The sequence below is a fragment of the Phalacrocorax aristotelis genome, chromosome 25 (assembly GCF_949628215.1).
Source record: "Phalacrocorax aristotelis chromosome 25, bGulAri2.1, whole genome shotgun sequence".
Classification (NCBI taxonomy): Eukaryota; Metazoa; Chordata; class Aves; order Suliformes; family Phalacrocoracidae; genus Phalacrocorax; species Phalacrocorax aristotelis.
Window position 1 is genome coordinate 1,045,299 of NC_134300.1, and position 20,881 is coordinate 1,066,179.

Sequence of the window (20,881 nt, forward strand, 5' to 3'; positions counted from 1 at the left end):
GCGCCGTTCCCCGGGGCCGCCCCCTCCGGATCTGGGCGGGGAGCGCCGGCCCCGCCGCCCCCTCCGGCCCCTCCGGCTCCGTCCCGTCCCGTCCCGTCCCGCCGCCGCCGCATGGGGCCCCCCGGGCCGGCCTGAGCCCCCCCCACCCCGCCCCCGCAGCCCCGACGCCCCCGGAGACGGGCCCCGCCGAGGAGCCGCGACGGGACCCCCGCGGCTGTCCGGCCCCGGCCGGACCCCCGGGAGCACGGAGAGACCCCCCCTCGGGCCCCTTCCCCGGGGGCAGCGAACCGTCGGAGCCGCCCCGGGGCTGCCCCGGCTGGACCCCCCACGGACGCCCGTCGAGACCCCCGACTCGTTCCATCGCTGGAGCAAAGACCCCGGCCCCACCGGGCACCCTTCCCCGGGGCCAGGGACCCCCGGGGCGACGCGGTCCCTCCCCGGGACACGGGAGCCCGCACCCCTGGGGGACCCGCCAGCCGTCCCCGCGGGGGCGAAGGACGCCTGGAGCCCCCCGCCCGCGCCGGGGGCGAAGGCCCCGGACCCCCTGCTCGCATTCCCCCCCTCCCGGGCTGGCCCCCGGCCGCCGAGAGTCCCGCTCCCGGGGCCGGGGGGAGCCGGGCTGCCCCGTGCCCCCCGGCTGAGCCGGCCGTGAGCCGGCAGGGAGGCCGTGGGGCGTCGAGGAGCCCCGGGGGGGGCCGCGGCACCCTGCCCCTCCCCCGGCCCCATGGCGGCCAAGTGGTTCAAGGAGTTCCCCTCCAACCTGAAGACGGTTTCGGAGAGGGCTCGGCCGGGCAGCGGGAGCCTGGGCAAGAGCCGCAAGAATTCGGCCGTGGAGCTGGGGGGGTGCCGGGCCGGGCCGGGGGGGGGGCAAGGAGGGGGGCGGCCGGCTGTCGCGGGACAACCTGCAGGGTCTGCTCCAGGCCGCTACTGGGAAGATGCGGAAGAACTCGCGAGCGGATGGGGGGACGTCGGAGGGACCCCCCAAAACCTGCGGCACCTACATCAACCGCCTCATCAAGGTGGAGGCGCAAGAGAAGAACGGGAAGGGGTACCCGAGCCCCCAGCCCGCCAGCCTGCCTGCTCCAGAGCAGGATAAGGGGAAGACCCCCAAGACAGAGACGGTAAGGGGGTAACTGGGAGGGACTGGCGGGGGGGGGGAGGTTAAAGCAGCACTGGCAGCTTTAAACTGCTTTGGGCTCTGGCTCATTAGCCCAGCTAACCCCAGCCTTTCATCGCACCCGGCTCTGCTGCCTTCAAATCCCGTTCAAAGCTCCCTTCATCCCAACCACCCTTCATCTGCTGGGTGCGGGGGTGGGTGGGGGTGGGGGTGCTCACTGGGCCCCCTCACCGTGTCCCACCCTGACCCCGGCACTTTGCTGCTGGTTAAACAAAGGCTGACGTAAGCCTTTTTCTGGGAAGCAGGACTTTCACCCCACAGCCCTGGGGTGGATGGGAGCCAGTCGGGGGTGGGGGTGGCACCCGGTCCCCAAGCCCCCCTCAAGGCTCCTCCTCACTGCTGGAGTGTGTAGAGATGGGTGCTGCCCCCACCTAGAGGTGCTGCCTTCGTGGGGTTTGTGGCATGGCTCCATCTGCCCCAGATGAGCTGCTGTGCTCCCCTGTGGGCGCCAGTGTCCCTGTCCCCTGCCTGGCTCTGCACTGGTGGCGTCCCTGCCACCTCCTCCCACTCCACCACCACCAGCACACCCAGTGGGACCCACGGCAGCCCCTTGAGGCCGATGGTGCCTGTCCCCTCCCCAGGTCATCATCCTGGAGGACTACGCCGATCCCTATGATGCCAAGCGCACCAAGGGGCAGCGGGATGCTGAGCGCCTGGGGGAGAACGATGGCTACATGGAGCCCTACGACGCCCAGCAGATGATCACAGGTACGTGCTGTGCCATGCCGTGCTGTGCCACAGCGGCACGGCTGGCATCGCGCCCCAACCAGGAGCGCGCGGCCGCCCTCGGAGCCGCCCGGCGCGGGAGGCTCCGGGAACAGGAAAGCTGCTTGCCGCTTCCTGCGGCTGCGCAGGGCCAGATAAGGAGCAGGCGTGAGGCCGGGCGCTGACCTGTGCCCGCCGGCCCCTCGCCTGGTGCCAAAACCTGTCTCCAGCACTCAACAGGGTGAATGGGCCGGGTTCAAACCCCTCAATGCCACCCTGCTGTCCTGGGAGTGGGTTACAGGACCCCTGGGGGTCTCCTGCAGCCATGCCCCCCCAGCTAGCGACCCCCTGGCCGATGCAGCGGCCGCCCAGCTGGCCAGAACAACAGGAACTGACTCGGCCGGAAGCTGGAAATAAAAGATTTGCTGCTGATGGTTTTTTTCCGTGCGGGGCAGCCCGGGCTGTTTGGCGGAGCCCGGTGCCGCAAGGTGAAGCGGGGGGGCCAGAGGTGGGGTGTGAGCCCCCCGGGGTGGCCCCTCGTGGGGCTAAGCTCCCGTGTGGGGTGTAGTATCCTGCCACCGCAGAGCCCGGCCGGTCCCACTGGCGTGTTTTCGGTGCCGGCAGCCTTGGGTCTGCGACAGCAGGCCCAGTGCCATGAGGATGGGGCCCTTTCCTGCTCCTCCCAAGCCGGTTCCCAATGGGTCATACCCAGCATGGCGTCCCTGGGCCACATCCCTCCCCAAGGGCAGGCGTCGGGAAGATGGAGAGGGGGGTGGGGGGTGGTTTTCTGGGGACACACAGGCCCCCTCCCTGACCCACCATCCCTCCCTCACAGAAATTCGCCGGCGGGGCTCCAAGGATCCCCTGGTCAAAGCCATCCTGCTGCTGGACGGCCCTGGAGAGCCCGGGGAGGGGGGCAGCAAGCCAGAGGCGGCCAAGTGGCCAGCGGGCAAGGAGGCAGTGGGGAAGGGGCCACAGCTCTACGACACCCCCTATGAGCCCGGGGAGGTGGTGGCTGGGGGGACCCCAGAGCGCAGGGCGAGGGCCGGGGATGGGCGCCTGCCTGAGAACGACGAGCGCCCGGCGGGCGAGTACGAGCAGCCCTGGGAGTGGAAGAAGGAGCAGATCGTCAAAGCGCTGTCAGGTAGGGGACAGGGGCACGGGTGGGGATGGGGACAGGGGCACGGGTGGGGATGGGGACAAGGACACGGGTGGGGATGGGGATGAGGACTGGGATGGGGGCAGCTATGTTTTAGTGGGGCCTGTAGCAATAGGACAAGGGTTAATCATTTTAAACTAAAAGTGGGGAAATTCAGACTAGATGGAAGGAAGAAATGTTTTACGCTGAGGGTGGTGACACTGGCACAGGCTGCCGGAAAGGTGGTCGATGCCCCATCCCTGGAGACGTCCCAGGTCAGGCTGGATGGGGCTCTGGGCGACCTGGTCGAGTTGAAGATGTCCTTGCTCATGGGAGGAGGGGGGGTTGGACTCAATGAGGATGGTGATGGGACTGGGGACAAGGAAGGGGACGGTGCTGGGTCTGAGGATGGAGGCAGGGAAAGAGCTAGGGATGGGGATGGAGATGGCATGGAGGGGGCTTTGGGGGAGGCTCACATCTCACCCCCACCCCCAGTCCAGTTTGAGGGCTCGGAGCGTCCCAAGGAGGAGGCGCAGCGGCAGCACCTACGCCAGAAGAGCTGGAACCCCAAGATGCTGAAGCCGGTGGGCACCGAGCACAGCGAGGGGGAGCGGGTGGACCCCGCCTTAGCACTGGAGAAGCAGCCGTGAGTTGTGAGGCTGAGCCACGTGCGGCAGCCGGGGTCGGAAACGGCGGGGGGCCGCCAGGGGCTTTGCCACTGCTCAGTGTCCCGCTGGCATCCCCCATGCAGCTGGTACCACGGGGCCATCACGCGGGCCGAGGCCGAGAGCCGGCTGCAGGCGTGCCGGGAGGCCGGCTACTTAGTGCGCACCAGCGAGACCGGCAGCGGCAAGTACTCCATCGCGCTCAAGTGAGTGGCTGAGCAGCTGCGGAGCTGGGGGGTCCCAGCCCCGGGGGGGGTGTCCAACACTAGAGGGATGCAGCAGGTCCCAGCCTGGAGGGGTGCTGCGCAGGAGCCCCCCAGATGTTCACGCCAGAGCCCTGATGGGGTGGGAGCACCGGGGTCCCAGGGGATGGCACCTCCCCCAACCTGCGGGGGGGACCAAGGCATCCTGGCGCGGCGCTGGGGTGTGGGGGGGGGGGTGGCGCGTCCCCCTCCCCGGCGCATTGTCGGGAGCGCCGGTGGCGTTTCCTTCCTGAGGAAGCAGAGCCCCTGTAGCCGAAACAATCGGAGCTGGACGGGAACAAACAGGGGTGGATGCGGCTGTGGCCGCGGGGCGGGTGGGCGCCGGGGGCTGGCGGCACCGCTGATGCCCGCCGGCTCCACTGACGCCCGCTGGCCACCCAGGACCAGCCAGGGCTGCGTCCACATCATCGTGGCCCAGACCAAGGACAACAAGTACACGCTCAGCCAGGCCAGCGGCGTCTTCGCCAGTGTCCCCGAGGTCGTGCACTATTACTCCACCGAGAAGCTGCCCTTCAAGGGGGCTGAGCACATGGCCCTGCTGCACCCCGTCCACTGCAAGCTGCATTAGCGCCCACTAATGCCCCCCCAGACTGGCCCGTGACCCCCGGCCCCAGGGCATGGGGCAGGGTCCGGCCCCAGCGACCCCCGTGGTCTGGCAGAGGACCCCTTGGCTGCATCCCCAGCCCTGCGGGGACCCCGCTCCGGCCTGGCAGCTGCTGCCCACCGCTGGACTGCAGCAGGGCTGTGCTGCCCTTCGCTGGGCTGGATCCTGCCTGCCCTGTGCCAGAGCCGACCCGCTGCAGGGCAGCCCCTGGCGCTGGGGCGGGGGGACGCAGCGAGACTGGGACGTGTAATGAAGTAGTAAAATAAACTTGTTGGCTGAGAGGAGGCAGGTGGTCCGGTGGGGGCTGCAATGGGGAAGGGATGGGGCAAGGCTGGGGGGCTTTGGTGGGCAAGGGATGGTGTGGGGTCTGCAGAGGTACGGGGGGAGGGCCTGGGACCTGCAGGGATGGAGCTGGGGGCTGTCATGTGGTAGGGATGGGGCTGGGGTCCTGCAGGCACCAGGAATGGCAAGTGCCCAGGGTGTGGGTGCTTGGCGGGGTGTGGGGGTGCGCAGTGAGATACCCAGCCCCTTCCCTGCCTGGGGCCTTGGCGGTGGGGGGGGCTGCTGTCAGGCTCTGCTCTGCCAGCAGCAGGGCTGCGGTGCTGACTGAAACCAGGGCAGGTTTCTGGGGCCAGGGGCCCATCAGGGTTGAGCCCGGGTTCCAGCCCATCACCCCTCCCCAGGGATCACCTGCACAGTGGAAGTGGGTGACTCAACCCCACAATCAAGCCAGCAGGAGCCATCATGGTTTCAGGGGGGTAGCGGTATCGGGGCTCCCCCCTACCCACACATCTGCATCCTGCCAGGCTTTTTATAGAGTGGGGCCAGGCAGAAGCAGGGGGAACGCGGTGTCCCCAGGGTGCCCGGGTGCCCGCGCCCCTCACCGTGCGGTTTCCTGCCTGGGTGCAGCTGCAGCTACCCGGGGCGTTGCACAACCCAGCATGGCCTGGGCTGCTGCCAGAGGCACTGCATGGCATGGGGGGGGACACGGCCTGGCAGGGGGCTCAGCACAGGGTGCACAGCCTGGGAGGTCAGTGGCGTGGGGGGGCATGGCATGATTAGGGAGCACAGCGAGGCATAGGGTGCATGGACTGGGAGTGCACGGTCTCAGCTGGGGGCTGCACAGCCCAGCCTCACCCCACCACCCCCTGGAGTCACTCCCAGGCAAGGGAGGCTGCAGCGAGCCCTCCATTACTCCCCCCCCCTCAAAGCACCCACTCCATTACAAATCCAAGGCATTTATTTAAGGGACATGTTTTGCCACATTTCCCCAACACGTGCTTTAAAAATAAGCCCCAGGGGGACCAGGGCAGAGGGATAGAGCTGATCCAGCCAGGCCCCCTCCTCCCCCAACACCCACGGCACTGCAGGGGCTAGGCCCTTCCCCATGGGACCCCCCCCAAACCTGGCCCCACAGGCAGAGCTCAGCCCTGCTCCCACGCTCCAGCATGGCCGTGCTTCCAGTGCCTTCACCCCTGGCCACCCCAGCTTGGCCATGGCCCTGGAGCTGCCCCCCGGGACCCATCTTGGGGGCCCTGCAGCTGCTTCTCCATGGGGCTTGCACTGATTCCCCTCCTCAGAGGCTGCTCCCAGCCAAGGGGCCTGGGGGCAGCTTTCAGCACTCCTGAATAGGGGGTGGGGGGCTGCTCCCAGGACCACATCCCAGCCCTGGGACCCCTGCCTGACCTGCAGGCACTTGCCAGTGTGGCCAGCCCCTGGCTACTGCCCTGAGAAGAAATAGTCCAAGTTGGTGACATGGAGAGCCCCAGCGACTGGGGAGCTGGGGGACAAGAGCAAGGGGGTGTCACTGAGTGGGGGGCTGGGGGGGGCCAGGGGCACCAGCATGTGCTGCCCCTCGCCCTCCGGCTTGGCCCCCCGCTGCCCATCTGTGCGCCATGTCTGCCAGTACCTGCAGGAGGGGAGAGTGGTCCCAGGTCAGGAGGGGCAGGTGGAGCCCCCCAGTCCTGTCCCGGCCCTGGCACTCACCTCACCACAATGCCAAGGAAGAGGGTCATGCCCAGGAGCAGGCTCCCCCCGGCCACCAGGAAGGCGTAGGGGGACGCCACGGAGCGGGCACTGGCTTCCACAACAGCCACTGCGGCAGAGAGGGCGAATGGGATGAGGGACTTGGGGATCCAAACCCCCCACAGCCAACCCAGGGACCCCTCCTCACCACCAGCACCATCAGCAGCATCTTCCCCGAAGAGCTCAGGGGGCAGCGTGACCCCGTATGTGCCATCCTCCGTGGGGAACTGCAAGAGAAGGCGGGGGGCGCGATTGGGCGGGACAGCCCCCCCACCCTGGTGTCCCCTGTCCCACACGGGTACACGAGACCCAGCCAGAAGTGTGTCACGTCCCACTGCGGCTGAGGCTGCGCCCTACCTGTGAGCTGAAGGGTCCCATTTCAGAGGTGAGGTCCCTGGGGTCTGCAAGGTGAGGGGGGAACGTGAGGCTGGGGGACCCTGGGCTGAGCCCCCAGCCTCTAGGCCACACGCCCCCCCCTCCTACCTGTCCAGGGGGTGCCCACCGCCTCCTGACTCCACTCGCTCCACGCGCCATGGCCGAACTCCTCCTGCGCCCGCACCTGCACCACATGCCGCGTCCCCCGCCAGGCATCACGGATGTCCAGCCACGTTGTCATCACCTGGTCCACCTGGAGGGGACACGGGCAGCTCGGTGTTGGGGACAGCCTCGCTAGGGCTGGGAGTCAGCCCCATGCTGGGGAGGGGGTCTCACCTCTGTGAAGGCCTGGGCAGGCTCGGGGCGGTAGCGGACCCGGAAGCGGAGCCAGTAGAAGCGGGGGTCCCAGGACGAAGGGTAGGACCAGTTGACCCGCAGCCACTGCGGAGCTTTCTCCAGTGCCTCTACTGTCACGTTGAGGGGGGGATCGGGCTTCACTACCAGGGAAGGGAGGGCTCAGGGCCTGGCACCGTGCTGCTCAGCCTGCCCTGGCCCCCAGCAAGAGGGGAGCGGCACTCACGGACACTGCTGAGAGTGATGATCCTGTCCTCGCCAGCTGAGCCACCCGCGCCGTTGTTGACGCACGTGGACACCACGAGGGGTTTGGTGTCATCGGCACCGGGTGGCACCTTCACCCGGCAAACAAACTTCCGCGCTTTGGAGAAGTATCGGCACCGCTGCTCGGTGGCATTCTCGGCCGCGAACCTGCAGGGACGTGGCTTGGCTGGGGCCGTGGCGCGCACAGGGCACGGGGCAGCCCCAGCTGGCCTGGGGGAGGAGCAGTAAAGTCCCCTGTGTCCTGGCCTGGGGGGTCCCATCCCAGCCCCAGGTAGGTGCCAGGACGCTCTCACCTCCGCTTCACCCACAGCATCGCCCGTGTCCCCGGGGACGGCTTCGCCCGCAGCGGCCACTCGCACAGGACGTCTTTGTCGTGGCTCCGCCGGTAGCAAGAGACCCGGGGAGTTTCGGGGGGCTCTGCAAGGCAGGGAGGCGCTGGGGGATGGGGGACGCTGGGCCGGGTAATGTTACGAGGGAAGCCCCTGCCCCGTCGCGGACCCACCTTCCACCAGCAGCCGCAGGGAACGCAGTGGGTGACCCCCCACGTAGCAGCTGTAACGCCCCGAGTCGTCGTAGCGCAGCCGCTTCAGGAGCAGCGTGTTGCCCTCCGCCAGCCGCCGCCTGCGGCCCCCCACCGCCGCTGCCCCCTGCTCCTCCACCTGCCAGGACACGGTGACATTCGCCGCCGGCCCCTCGTCCCGGCAGGTCAACGTGATGTTCGCTCCTGGGCGTCCCAGCACCGTGTCCCTCGACAGCCCTGGGCGGGGGGGGACGAGAGGGGATCAGACAGCGGAGGTGAGACCCCGCAGGTGTCCCCAGAGGAGGGGGGCACCCCACGCCCAGCAGCTGCTCCCTGTCGGTATCTGCAGGAAGCACCAAGCGGAGGGAACGGCAGCTCCTGCTGAGCCAGCGATTCCCCTCCGAGCCGGGCAGCTCCGACCCCAGCCCCGGGATGGCCGGTGCGGCGGTGGGACCCCGGTGGCAACGGGGCTGCGGGAGAGCCGCGGGCTGGGGCTGGGGGTCCTGGGGGCCCGGCGCTGGAGGGGTTAAGCGGCCGGGCTGGCCGGCGGCACCCGGCCAGGCCTGGGCTGGGGCCAGGGAGGCCGCCCGGGGCAGCTCTCCCGGTTCTCGCAGCAAAGGTCACCCAGCAGCGCGGACCTGCTGGTTCCCGTCGGCTCCCGCTGCCGGGAACGCACCCAGCACCCACCCAGCCCCCGCCGGGGTGGCCCCGACCCGCACCCCGCCCGTCGCCCCGGGCCCGGCCGAGCTCCGCCGGGGCGGCCGGGGAGCCGTCTGTACCCGCTCCCCGTGGCCCGGAGCCGCCGGTACCGGGAGGGGTTCTGGCCCGTCCTCCCCCAGCCCGAGGAGCTCCGCCGCGGGGGAGGGGGGGGCTTTGCCGGCAGCCTCCCACCCCCCGCCCCCGGGACCCCCACACTCACCCGCGGGGCCGCAGGGCTGCCCGGCGCCGGCGGCGGCGGCGAGGAGGAGCAGCGCGGCGGGGAGCGGCGGCGGCCGCGCCATGCGCCCGGCCCCGGGCACGGAAACATCGGCGGAGCCGCCCGCGGCGCGGCCGGTGCCCGCGGTTGTGAAACCGGGGGGGGGGGGGGGGAAGGAGGAGGAGGGGGAGGAGGAGGGCGGCAGCACGTGCAGCCGGGCGGGGCGGGGCCAGCCAGCACCGGGACGGGACGGTCGCCCCCTCCGTCCCCCGGTGCTCCCGGTTCCCCGCACCTGCGGCCGCTCCCGCCCCCCTCCCCAGGACACAGCACACGGCAGAAGCTGCTCAGAATTTTTTCTTTTTTTATATATAAAAAAGCTGGTTTTTGGTTCTATTTTTTCTCTGTGGACCCATAAAATGATACAATTCCACAATATAGAAATGTGTAATAAATTAGATGCCCCAATCCTCGCCCCCCCCCAACACAAAAGAACCCCCAAACACCCCCAAAAGTAGACTCTGGCCCACGCCAGAGCCTGTCCTGAACAGTTTCCTCTTTGGTATCAGGGAGAGAGCAGCCCCGGGCCCCCAACACCCCCCGGACCCCTCTGGCAGGGACGGGACGAGGCCCACCCGCACCCCCGGGAGAAGGTCCTTGTCTCCCGGGAGCTGGCGAGGAGGAGGAGGAGGAAGCAGAGGCCAAGGGTTGTGCAAGACCCCGGGCGTGGGAGTGAATCACGGCAGCCTGCAAACACCCCTGCTTCCCCCAGAAAGCAGGAAGGAGCCAGGGAACGCTTCCCCTTTCCCACCCAGGCGAGGGGGCCGGGAGATAGTGCCACCCCTTGCTCCCCCCCTGCCAGCGCCCGGCCCCCCTTGCTCTCTCCATAACCAGTCGTGCCAACGCTGAGAGAAACAAGTCGCTCTGTAAACGTGGAGGGGTTTTTCCTTCCTTTTTTTTTTTTTTCTGCTGTGTTTGTTTGGTTTTTTTCTTTTTTTTTTCCCCTTTTTTTTTATATAAAAAGAAGACACGTGGGGGAGGGGTGGGGGAGGGGGCAGGGCACTGTCACAGCCCCCCCAGACCCCCGCACCTGCCCGCGGTGGTGGCTCTGGCATGATACATTCGCATGTGATGGGGTATTTGCACTCTGTGGAGGTGAATACTGACAGAGGAGTGGCCCAGGGGGCTGCTGGGGACAGCGTCCGTCCGTCCATCCAGCCCAGGGACAAGGAAGAGTATTTTTTTTTTGGTTACACTGCAACAGTCCAGACTCCTTCAAACCTCAGGACCTGGGCCCGCATGGCCCCTGGTCTCCACACAGCACCCCAACCCACAGGAGGGGCTTGGCTCCCCCAAGCCACGGCGAGAGAAGGGGGCGAGGGGAGCCCTGGCTGCATGGGAGGGGACACAACACACCCCCCCCAGCCTCACACCTTGAGCATCTTGTCGGCCGCGCCGCTGGGGCTACCGGTGGTGCTGCTGTCGCTGCCCTTCTTCTTGCGCAGGGTCTCGATCCAGCCGGCGCTGGGGCGGGCGGCGAAGCTGGAGAGCGCCAGGGAGCTGAGCCGCATGTTCTTGCCTGACATGATGAGCTCCCCAAAACCCTCCTGGTGGGAGAAGGCGTAGCCGGAGCGGCGCGAACCCACGCGCCCCACGCGCCGCATGCACCGGTGCTGGGTCTTCTGCTTCTTCCGTACCAGCTGAGTGTAGCGTACCTGGGGACACGGCCAGGGGACAGGGTCAGGGACCTGCAGAACCACCTGCCCCCAGGGGACAGGACTCCACGTCTGCTCCCCCCGCGCCCACATGCTCTCACCGTGTCTGAGAGTTCAGGTTTCAGGTCCAGCTTGAGGAAGCGGAAGGCCACGACAGGCATGATGCAGACCACGGTGGTGAGGGCGATGGTCAGCCAGACGGCGGGCTGGGCAAGTGTGTTCTGTGCGTTACCTGGGGGTGGGGAGGGGATGAGTGGAGCCAGGGCTCGGCCGGGGCAGCGCCCTGCTGGGGAGGGGAGCAGCACTCAGCCCCCAGGGACTCACCCACGAAGCGGAACTGGTTGGGGAACATCTGGAAGAGGCCGTCACTGTGCATGGCAAAGAGGATGGCAAAGTAGGCGGCCAGGCTACCCCAGATGAAGAAGTGGTTGATGGCCGTCCAGAAGCCCGTATCCAGCCCGATCTGGAGGCGAGGGGAAGGAGGGGGCAGGGCTCAGGGGACGGTCGCGGTGCTCCGAGCACGGCTGCAGGGCAGGAGGGGGCCCAAACCTTCACCCACCCTTTGTGCTACAGGCGAGGGGCTGGGGCCGAGCAGCCGCTTCCCTACCTGCACGCTGACGACGATCACAAGGGAGGTGGCAACGGTGACAGCAAAGGACTGGTAGTCGGCCAGCTGGGCACCATCGTTGCGGGTGGCGTCAGCGAAAACGCCGTAGGGGATGAAGAACATGAGGACAGAGGTGTAGATACCCTGGGCGATGCAGATGAAGAACTCCCGTTTGTTGAAGAGCAGGTTCAGCTGCCCAGGCTCGTAGAGCTTGGGGTACTCCATGCTCCGCTGCTCCGGCACATCCTGGGGGCACAAGGCACTCTGGGCACCTCCCTCCAGCCCCGGGCAGGCACAGAGCCTGTTCGCTGGGGGCTGGGCCAGCCTCCACCACCCACAGAGGGACAAGGACAGCCCAGCCCGGGCCCCCAGGCAGCCCTTCCTCCCACACGGTGGGCCATGCAGGGAAGCTGAGCCAGCTCCTCACACAACCAAGGACCCCTCCCCACAGCCCCCCGCCGTACCTGGTCAAAGACGCCCATGGCGAGCACAGGCAGCGACGTGTAGACGATGTTGTACAGTGTGATGAAGTACTGGTCGTACACGGTCTGCATGAAACGGAGTGCTCAGGGGGACGTGAGACCTGCCTGCCCCAGCTGGCCCCCGTGTCCCCACACCCACAGCTGCGGGGAGAGGAAAGCTGCCGCCAGCCCCCCCGTGGGTGCCCACCCCAAGCAGAGTGGGGTGCTGCTGCCACCGTCTGGCAGCCCCAGCCATGTGGGCTCCTCGCACCCACGGCACGATGCCACGTTCTAGAGGGATCCCAGGCTGCACCTGCTGGTGCAGGATGAGGCCCCACAGGGAGCCCAGGGCGTGCTTCTGAGCAGAGGGGTCCCGCAGGCAAAGCCTCCCCAACTCTGAGCAGGAGGAGCCAGCAACGCACCTGCGCTGAGAAGCCGCAGAAGAAGCCAAACCAGAAGTGGACCATGGTGAAAGCGAAGTTCTTGTAGAAGAAGTAGCAGAGGAACTTGCACATGCGTAGGTAGGACCAGCGCCCGTGCACCAGGAGCAGGCGCTGCAGGAACTTGAACTGTGAGAAGGAGTAGTCGGAGGCCAGCACCGCCTGGATGCCCTCCTGCCCGCTGATGCCCACCCCAATGTGGGCAGCTGCGGAGGGAAGAGACATGTGGAGTGAGGAGAGCTCTGCCAGGAGCACAGGAGACTGGGGGTGGCACCCCCCCCCCCAGTGGGACTGTGCTCCTGCAGGGCACAGAGGGGCAAGGACAGAGGCTGCCACGGGCCCTGGGATGGTGCAAGGGGGGACCTGTCCCTCCTGCGGCTCCCCAGACCCCAGGACTTACTCTTGATCATGCTGACGTCATTGGCCCCATCCCCGATAGCCAGGGTCACAGCTTTCTTGTACTTCTTCACCAGCTCCACCACCTGGGCTTTCTGCAAGGGCGTGACACGGCAGCAGATGACAGCCTTGCAGGCACATGCTGTCTCCAGGAACTCCACCTCCATGTCAGCCTCCAGCGCGTGGGCCTGCGAGGAGAGCGGGAGGACTGTGGGGGGCACGGCCCGCAGCCGGGCACAGCGTCCCATCCAGCCCAGCACTCCCCAGTCCCTACCAGGCTGTGCCCGTTGATGACCAGGGCATATTCGCCCGCGATGGCTTCCAGCACAGAAGTGAGCTTGGAGGAGGAGAGTTTCTCCTGGTAGGAGAAGCCATTGCCCATGGAGCGTGACGCGTCCATCATCTTCTCCCGCGCTTTCCTGAGGAGAAAGAGAGGGGTCAGGGGGCCCCGATTCAGGGCACTTCCATAAGCCCCAGCTCCCCCACGCGCAGCCGTGCCCCACGCTGGCCCCATGCGTGTCCTCTGCCCAGCCCTGCCCCCCGGCCCTCACCTGAGCTCCTCTCGCACCTCCAGCACAGTGTGGCCCGTAACCACAAACACCTCCGTCATGTCGTCTGTCAGCATCTTGCAGGAGTAGCCAATGTTCACAGCTGTTTCTAGGGATGGGAAACAGGGGCTGAGCCAGGGTCAGCTCAGGGGGGAGTATCTGTCCCACAACCCCCAGGCAGGTGGGATCCAGCCCATGAATGTCCTTGTCTCCAGCCAGCCCAGACTCCCACCCCAGCAATGCCTCACCCTGTTTGTCCCCTGTCAGCACCCAGATCTTGATGTTGGCCAGCGTCAGGATGGCAATGGTTTCAGGGACCCCCTGCTGCAGTTTGTCCTCGATGGCCGTGGCTCCAAGCAGCTGGGGGGCACCAAACAGGTGGGAAGTCAGCAGGGGCCGCCCTCCTCAGCCACCTCCCCACCACCCAGTGCCCCCAGCCCACGTACCATCATATTGTGCTCCACCTCATCGTAGAGCCGAGCCAGGCGATCCTCACGGGCCTCGGGGGCAGTGCCAGCTCGGTGCAGCCGCTCAGACCAGTCCTCGTAGTAGCTCTCCTCCAGGTCTTTGTAGGCCAGCACCAGTGTCCGCAGCCCCTCGCCAGCATATTCCTGCAAGCGGCCCAAGCTGGGTGCATAGGCAGACCCTGACGGTGTCCGCGGATCCTGATCACCCCCAGGACAGGGCACACACCAGGCTCTGCGCTTCTGGGCAGCCCCTCTTCCCTTCCCGGCCCGCAGGAGCCTGCCCCACTCACGTTGAGGTGGTCAGTGGTGACGTTGGTCAGCTCCTGGTTGATCGGGTGCAGGCGCTCCAGCAGGATGGTGTCAGCACCTTTGCAGTACAGGCGGATCTTGCCCTCGGGGCTGCGGACTGCAGGGAGCAGAGGACACGCTGCCTGGCTCAGGGGTGCAGCAGCAGGTCCCACTCCAACCCCTGGCCATGATCCCACGATGCCTCCACAGGCATGTCACCGTTTGTGCGGGGCTGGTCCCCAGCACACCGCACGGAGCCCCCCAGCCCCACCGTGGCCCTCCCAACCACGGAGCCCCTCTGCCATGCCCAGGACCTCACCGATGACAGACATGCGCTTGCGGATGTTGTTGAAGTCCAGGATGGCCAGCAGTTGGTAAGTGATGGCTTGACCCAGCTCATGCACCGTGATGGTCTTGGGCGTGCGGGACCGGAACACGAAGCCGAAGTTTCTGGCAGCCGTGACCAGCGCTCCCTCGTCCGGGGACTGAGCCTTGTAATACAGCTCCCCTGGGGACAGCACGGCGAGTCAGAGCCGGTGCCACGCACCGAACCACGGACAGGTCCTGCCCTCTGTGCCCACCTTCGCTCTTCTCCTCGGACATGACGGTGTGGCAGAGCGAGAGCAGGCGGAAGAATTCATGCACGTGGGGGTCTCCCAGCTTGACGGCTTCCAGCAGGCTGGGGTCCCAGAACTGGAACCGGGGGTCGGCCAGCGGGTTGAAGGAGAAGTCAACTGGCTCTGGCCTCTGGCAGGGGCAGAGGTGGGGTTACCCCCCTGCGGCACACAGCACAGCCAGGCACTGGTCCTGCAGCACCCTTACCTCTCCCAGCTCCGCCTTGTGACCCAGCACATCCTGCACGTCACCTGTGAGCCGGGGCACGGAGTTAACCAGGACAGGGACCCAACACTGCTGCCCCACCGGCACCCACATCCAAGGGGCCACGGGGCAGAGGCAGCCCCACAGGACTACTGCTGAACCCCCTCATACCCCAGCTGCCCCGAGTCCCCCAGAGGGTCTGCAGGAGGGGAGCCAGTGCCCCCACACCCCACAGGCAGACCCAGCCTGGCCCCGGTGCCCTGTGCTCACCATAGCTGTGCCCATTCACAGAGCACTTGCTGAAGACCATGATGTTCTGGGTGAGGGTGCCGGTCTTGTCGGAGAAGATGTACTCCACCTGCCCCAGCTCCTCATTAAGGGTGGTGGTCCGGGCCTCGGCTGGCGTCCGGCGCTTGGCACAGTACATCTTCTTATCCCAGTTGATGAAGTAGCTGTGCCCGAGACGGATCACCTCCACACTGCAGGGGGGGACAGTCGGTCGTCACGGGGGCAGGGCAGCACGCTCTGCTGAGCCAGCGACGGGCACACACACGCCCAGCCCCTGACTCCCAAGCACCTGGGGCACCTGGGCACCCAGGGCCCCCACACTGCTTGCCAGCTCCCACGCCCTTCCCCAGGGCTGGCCACACCCGCTCCTACCGACAGCCACTGCCAAGCCAGGGCTGGGGACACGGGGCCTGGCACTGAGGGGGCAGCCTGCAGGGCTCCCCGGGCATCTCGCACACCTACGCGCCCCGAACCCCCTCCCTGGCCCCCAGGGCAGACAGCAATGAGCTAGTGGGAGGGGTGGGGGTGACACGTTCTTACCTCGGGGCTAAGGGTGACAGAACCCATGCTGGGGAACGAAAAGAGAGAGAAATTAAAAGAGAGAGAGAAGGGGACAGTGCAGGAGCCTGAGAGCTGCAGGAAGGCAGAGCAAAATAACCAGCATGCAGCCAGGGCAGGGAGAGACAAGCAGCCAGACAGACACAGCCAGGGGGGCCCCGAGGAACCTGTGGGGTCTCAGGTCTTGGGGGTATCCCCAAGGTTAGATGTGGCCCATCACCAGAAGACCAGCTTGCGCCCACCCCATGCACACAGCTCTGCCCATGGGTCTCCATCCCCCCTCCCCAGAGGGCACCCCTAATCCCTGGTGTCTGCCCCTCGCACACCCCCAGCCCAGCCCCTTGACCCCTGCCCTACCTCACGTAGAGCGAGATGGGCACCACAGTGTTGAGGATGATGATGTAGGACCAGAAGGAGAGGAAGCCAGAGAAGAAGGCACTGTGCACCCCCTCGTCCCAGGGCAGGTAGATCTGGAAGCAGACGCCCACCTCGTGCTCCCAGATGGCATTGCCGATGGCCAGGATCACCCCCATACACACCAGGAACCCGAAGATCTGGGGACGGGACAGGACATCAGAGCCCCAGCCGGGCCAGAGCCGGGGCTCACTGGGATCTGCTTTCCACATACCCAGAGCACCAGCGTGTTCATCAGCCGATCGATGCTTGTCCGCTTGAATTTGGTCCGGCCGCTGTTCTGCATCAGTTTCGTGTCGGGCCCTAGGGAGGGGGAAGGGAGTCAGTGGGGTCTCTCCCTTCCGTGCAGCGCAGCAGCAGCAGCTGCCCGAGCTCACCTGCAAAGATGACAAGGCCGAAGCACCACTCAGTGTTGCGCAGGACACAGCCCCGCAGCAGCATGTTCTGGTTGCTCAGGGGGTACTTATTCTCCTTCCAGTACAGCGTCCCGCCAAACTTGTCCAGCTTGTTGTTGGGGGGTTCACAGATCACCTCGCCTGGGCGCAGGGGATGGCTCAGCTGTAACGTGCCTTCTCCACGTGGCCAGCTCCATCCCAGTGCTCCCAGCGCCGTTCCCAGCTCCCCAGAGATCCACTTCAAGCCACAGGACCACGACACCATTTGGGATGGTCCTGGTCTCTCCAGAGTGGACCCACACCAGGTTGATGGAGGAGGAAACCCAGGGGCTGCCCCGCTGCAGAGGACCGGTCGCAGGCACTCACCATCAAACCGAGCCAGCTTGCTGGTGTCACCCAGCTCTGAGGTGACGGGGATGGCCTGCCGCACCTTCATGTTGGTCTCTCTGTGGGCAAGGAGGCACCACGCACGGGGTTGGCAACAGCCTGGCAGGGAGGGCCTTCACAGACGCTCCCCAGTTTCAGGTCCCAGGCAGCTCCTGCCCTACCTGCCGCCCGTTCTCACTCCTACCTCTTGCCTTCCCCTGGCACCCGAGGCAAGCAGGGGTTACCTACCCATCCAGCTCCGCAGTCTCTATGTAGCACAACCCATGGGGTTCGCTGCTGGAGAGGAGGAGGAGGTCAGCCTGCCGGGAGAGAGACGTGAAGGGTCGTGCTGACACTGGGGCTCCCCTGTGCCTTCCCCAGGGAAGCTCCCAGCTCTCGGACACCAGGGGCCAGCAAGGTCTGCAGAGCTGTGTGTCATCAGCAGGGTGCTGCCAGCACCCTGGACTGGACACCATTGCCTGAAGCACATGCATCAGCCAAATCCCCAGAGCTCAAACATGGCTCAAACGCTACAACCTAAATGCAACTTCCAGGCTGGAAAGTCCCTGACGTCCCCACCCCAGGAGGTCAGCACAAAAGCAGAGGGGGTGCAGCACCACACCGTGCTGCTGTCCCTGTGCGCCACCCAGCCGGGACCGTGCTCATCTCGGGGCCACACTCACCGCCACAAACTGGTTGTTCTCCAGCTTGATGATGTCTCCAACACGGACATTCATCCACTGCTCCTGCCGGAGGCTGCAGAGGGACAGCGGGGTGGAGTTAGGCAGGAGCCAGAAGCATTGCTTCTCCCCTGCCCCACTGCGCTCTGCTCCCACCTGCAGCCCTGTGCCGCACCCCACAGTGCCCCATGCCCCCTCCCCAGCTGCCCCGTCCCTGCAACACTCACACTCCGCTGATCAGCACCTGAGACTGCCTGTTGTTCACCTGGTTGTCGCTTTTATGGCGGAACTGGGTACAGAGGGGAAGAGACAGCAGCGTCAGCCTCTCTGGGGATGGGGTCCTGCATCCCTCCCCCTGCAATGCCATGGCCCCGGGCACCACACATCTGAACCAGGGTCACAGCCCCCTGCCCAGCCCCAAGCCCCCATACCCAGCTGACAGCCAGCCAGGTAGAGGGGCATGTAGGGCACCACTCACATAGTCGTCGGTGGCATCTTTGACAGCTGTGATGGTTAAGACAAGAACCAAAGGCACGATAGTGGTGAACCAGGAGAGCGAAGATATCTGTGGGATCAGCTGGGGACAGGGAGCGGGAGTTACAGGGGACAAGGCCGGCCTCAGGCCCACACTACCCCTGCTCGACGGTGCCAAACCGCTGCTTCCCAGGGGCAGGACGTGCCCTGGGCCCTCCTGGCTGCCTGGCCAGAGAAGGACAGCACAGGGGGCAACTGTCTGCCTCCCTGGGCCCCCCAGCACTCACCTGCAGGATGAGGAGGAAGAGGAAATAGGTGTTGGCCACTTCCTGGAACTGCTCGAAGAGGTTCACAGGCAGGAAGGTGACGATGTTGTACTTGGAAGTCTTGATGCAGTTGCTCTGGGAACGGATGGGGTGAGAAGGGGGTTCATGAGTTGCTGAGGCCCCGTGACCCCCCAGCATCGCTCTGGGGGCAGGGCTGTGACTCACCGTGTGCCTAATCTGGGGGCTCTGGACAGCAGCCTCAAACCCAGCTCCTGCCCCTGCTCTACCTCCATGGCAGCTTCCTCGAGGAGCCAATTCCTCCACCTCAGTCGCCAGCCAGTACCCAGGGACCGGGTTTCCCTGGCAGCAGCACCCTCCCCTCCCCCGAGGGTCGCCCCAACCCAGACCCCCTGCTCCCCGCCCTGCGGCGAGGCCAAGGCAGGGCCTGGTCTGGAACAGCCAGAAATAACCTCTGGCGTGGAGGGGGAAGCCAAGGTGAGCAGTGCCCCTCCCCCAGCAGCTCCGGAAGCTCGTAATTAGCCAGACACAGAACCGCACCAGGGAACCTGGCAGGGGTGCAGGCAGAGCTGGGGGGGCTTCAGGCCCAGGCAGAGAATGGGGGGCTGCATCCCCCACCATGGGAGTGCGCCATGAGCACGGCGTTAATGGCCCGTCAGCAGTTTTCTCAGGGACAAACATCTATTTTTAGCCATAACCTCCCCCTCTGCTGACCCGGAGGGTGACAAAGGCCCCAGCCCCCCAGACCTGCCCGAGCTGTGGGACGAGGCCCCAAGGGCTGGGGCTTGGCCATCCCACTCACCGCGTACTGGAACTTCTCGTTGTACTCCCGCGCGTTGGCTCGTACCCGCCTCTCCTCCTCTGCAACACAGCGTACCCCATCAGCCTGGAGCCCCAGCACCCCAGACCCCTCCCCCTGCACCCCCAGACCTCCTTTCTGCACCCCGCAGCCAGCCAGCCAGCCCGGCTCCCCTGCACCCCAAAAGCCCCCCAGACGAGCCCAGGAGCCCCAGACCTCCAGGGAAACAGGGAAGCCCCCCAGTTGTGTTGTGTGACCCTGTGCTCCCCCCACGCCAGGACCCACACACCTGCACCCCCAGACCACCAGCCCTGCTTGTTTGTACCCCCAACCCTGCATCTTCAAACCCTCAGTCCTGCACCCCCAGACTCTCAGCCCTGCTTATGTGTACCCCTGGACCCTCAGCCCTCTTCTTCTGCACCCACAGACCCTCCAGCACTGCTTACCTGCTCCCCCAGCCTTGCTCCCCTCCACCCCCAGGCCCCCAGCCCTGCACCCCCAGACCCCCAGCCTTGCTCCCCTCCACCCCCAGGCCTCCAGCCCTGCATCCCCTGGCCCCCAACCCTGCACCCCTCCACCCCCAGGCCCCCAGCCCTGCATCCCCTGGCCCCCAACCCTGCACCCCCAGACCCCCAGCCTTGCTCCCCTCCACCCCCAGGCCCCCAGCCCTGCATCCCCAGACCCCCAGCCTTGCTCCCCTCCACCCCCAGGCCCCCAGCCCTGCATCCCCTGGCCCCCAACCCTGCACCCCCAGCCCCCAGCCTTGCTCCCCTCCACCCCCAGGCCTCCAGCCCTGCATCCCCAGACCCCCAGCCTTGCTCCCCTCCACCCCCAGGCCCCCAGCCCTGCATCCCCTGGCCCCCAACCCTGCACCCCCAGCCCCCAGCCTTGCTCCCCTCCACCCCCAGATCCCCCCAGCCCTGCTGAGCAGCACCCCCAGACCCTCCAGGCCGGCGCCCCGGCCCGGCCCGGCCCTGCCCGCCCGCACCCACCCGCCCCGCCGGGGGCGCGGAGCCGTGGCCACTTCTCGGGCATCTCCCGGGGCACCGTCATGGCTGCGGGGCCGCGGCGCGCCCCGGCGGCGCCATCCCGCGCTGCCGGTGCCCCGGCCCGGGCCCTCCCGCCCCGCCCCGCCCCGCCGCGTTGCCGGGGCAACGGGCCGCACCGAGGCCCACCGGGGCCTACCGCGGCCTACCGGGCCCCCGCCCCGCTCACCTGGGGCCCGGCGGGCCGCGCACCGCTCCATGGCCCGCGGCCCCGCAGCCCATGGGGAGCGGGGGGCCGGGGCCGGGGCCGGGCCGGGGGCCGCTGCCGGGGCCGCTGCGGCCCCGCTCCCGCTGCCGCGCCGCTGCCGCCGCCTCAGCGCCCCATGGCCGCGGCAGCGCCGGTCGGCGGCGGAAGTGATGGGGCGGCGGGGAGCGGCGGAGCGCTGCCCGGGGGGACGGGGCGGGCCGGGAGGGCGGCGCCGGGGGGTCCCGGGGAGCGGGGGGCAGCCCCGGCGGGTACCGGCTGCAGCCTCGGTGGGCCCGGGAGGTCCCAGAGTACAGCCCCAGGGAGGTCCTGGGGAGCTGGGGGTGGGCTTGGGGGGCCAGAGGCAGCCCAGGGGGGTCTCAGGGAGCCAGAGGGGTTCCTGGGGGGCCAGAGGCAGTCCAGGGGGTCCCAGGGAGCTGGGGGGGTCTGGGGGGCAAGAGGCAGCCCAGAGAACTGGGGGAGGGGCAGATCCTGGGGGGCCAGAGGTAGCCCATGGGGGTCCCAGAGAGCCGGGGGGAGTCCTGGTGGGCCAGAGGCAGCCCAGAGGGTCCCAGAGGCAGCCCTTGGGGGTCCCAGGGAGCTGGGGGGTTCTGGGGGGCAAGAGGCAGCCCAGAGAACTGGGGGAGGG

General features: G+C 67.3%; 3 protein-coding genes across 10 annotated transcripts; 1 reads left to right on the forward strand and 2 right to left on the reverse strand.

Moving 5' to 3' along the window:
- The first annotated feature begins 588 nt into the window (after window positions 1–588).
- On the forward strand, window positions 589–4,836 carry SHE (Src homology 2 domain containing E). The gene is given in 7 exon segments (XM_075075003.1): window positions 589–855; window positions 857–1,121; window positions 1,759–1,885; window positions 2,718–3,026; window positions 3,516–3,666; window positions 3,772–3,891; window positions 4,330–4,836. Coding segments are annotated over 7 exon segments (1,290 nt in total). The 5' UTR covers window positions 589–724; the 3' UTR covers window positions 4,517–4,836.
- A 938-nt stretch (window positions 4,837–5,774) lies between these two features.
- IL6R (interleukin 6 receptor) lies at window positions 5,775–9,169 on the reverse strand. 3 transcript variants are annotated; one of them, XM_075075028.1, is made up of 10 exons: window positions 9,010–9,169; window positions 8,073–8,327; window positions 7,864–7,987; window positions 7,533–7,717; window positions 7,289–7,449; window positions 7,061–7,205; window positions 6,935–6,978; window positions 6,726–6,804; window positions 6,539–6,647; window positions 5,775–6,461 (listed from the first exon to the last, which is right to left on the reverse strand). In XM_075075028.1, the coding sequence occupies exons 1-10, from the start codon at window positions 9,089–9,091 to the stop codon at window positions 6,272–6,274; spliced, it is 1,374 nt and encodes a 457-aa protein (XP_074931129.1). In that variant the 5' UTR covers window positions 9,092–9,169; the 3' UTR covers window positions 5,775–6,271. The 3 variants fall into 3 exon arrangements, with proteins under 3 accessions (XP_074931129.1, XP_074931128.1, XP_074931131.1); XM_075075027.1 differs by lacking the exon at window positions 6,539–6,647; XM_075075030.1 differs by lacking the exons at window positions 6,539–6,647; window positions 8,073–8,327.
- A 746-nt stretch (window positions 9,170–9,915) lies between these two features.
- On the reverse strand, window positions 9,916–20,413 carry ATP8B2 (ATPase phospholipid transporting 8B2). 6 transcript variants are annotated; one of them, XM_075074948.1, is made up of 27 exons: window positions 20,218–20,413; window positions 19,006–19,064; window positions 18,207–18,320; window positions 17,924–18,022; window positions 17,673–17,734; window positions 17,449–17,521; window positions 17,015–17,085; window positions 16,766–16,845; window positions 16,382–16,540; window positions 16,219–16,307; window positions 15,948–16,144; window positions 15,015–15,223; window positions 14,748–14,791; window positions 14,507–14,672; window positions 14,245–14,433; window positions 13,928–14,043; window positions 13,617–13,781; window positions 13,419–13,530; window positions 13,174–13,279; window positions 12,897–13,041; window positions 12,627–12,810; window positions 12,209–12,432; window positions 11,790–11,873; window positions 11,326–11,571; window positions 11,043–11,181; window positions 10,820–10,950; window positions 9,916–10,718 (listed from the first exon to the last, which is right to left on the reverse strand). In XM_075074948.1, exons 1-27 carry the CDS (start codon window positions 20,246–20,248, stop codon window positions 10,431–10,433), a joined length of 3,582 nt encoding a protein of 1,193 aa, XP_074931049.1. In that variant the 5' UTR covers window positions 20,249–20,413; the 3' UTR covers window positions 9,916–10,430. The 6 variants fall into 6 exon arrangements, with proteins under 6 accessions (XP_074931049.1, XP_074931048.1, XP_074931047.1 ...); XM_075074947.1 differs by lacking the exon at window positions 20,218–20,413 and adding an exon at window positions 19,995–20,124; XM_075074946.1 differs by lacking the exons at window positions 19,006–19,064; window positions 20,218–20,413 and adding an exon at window positions 18,411–18,977 and having other exon boundaries at window positions 11,326–11,391.
- Window positions 20,414–20,881: the final 468 nt, after the last annotated feature.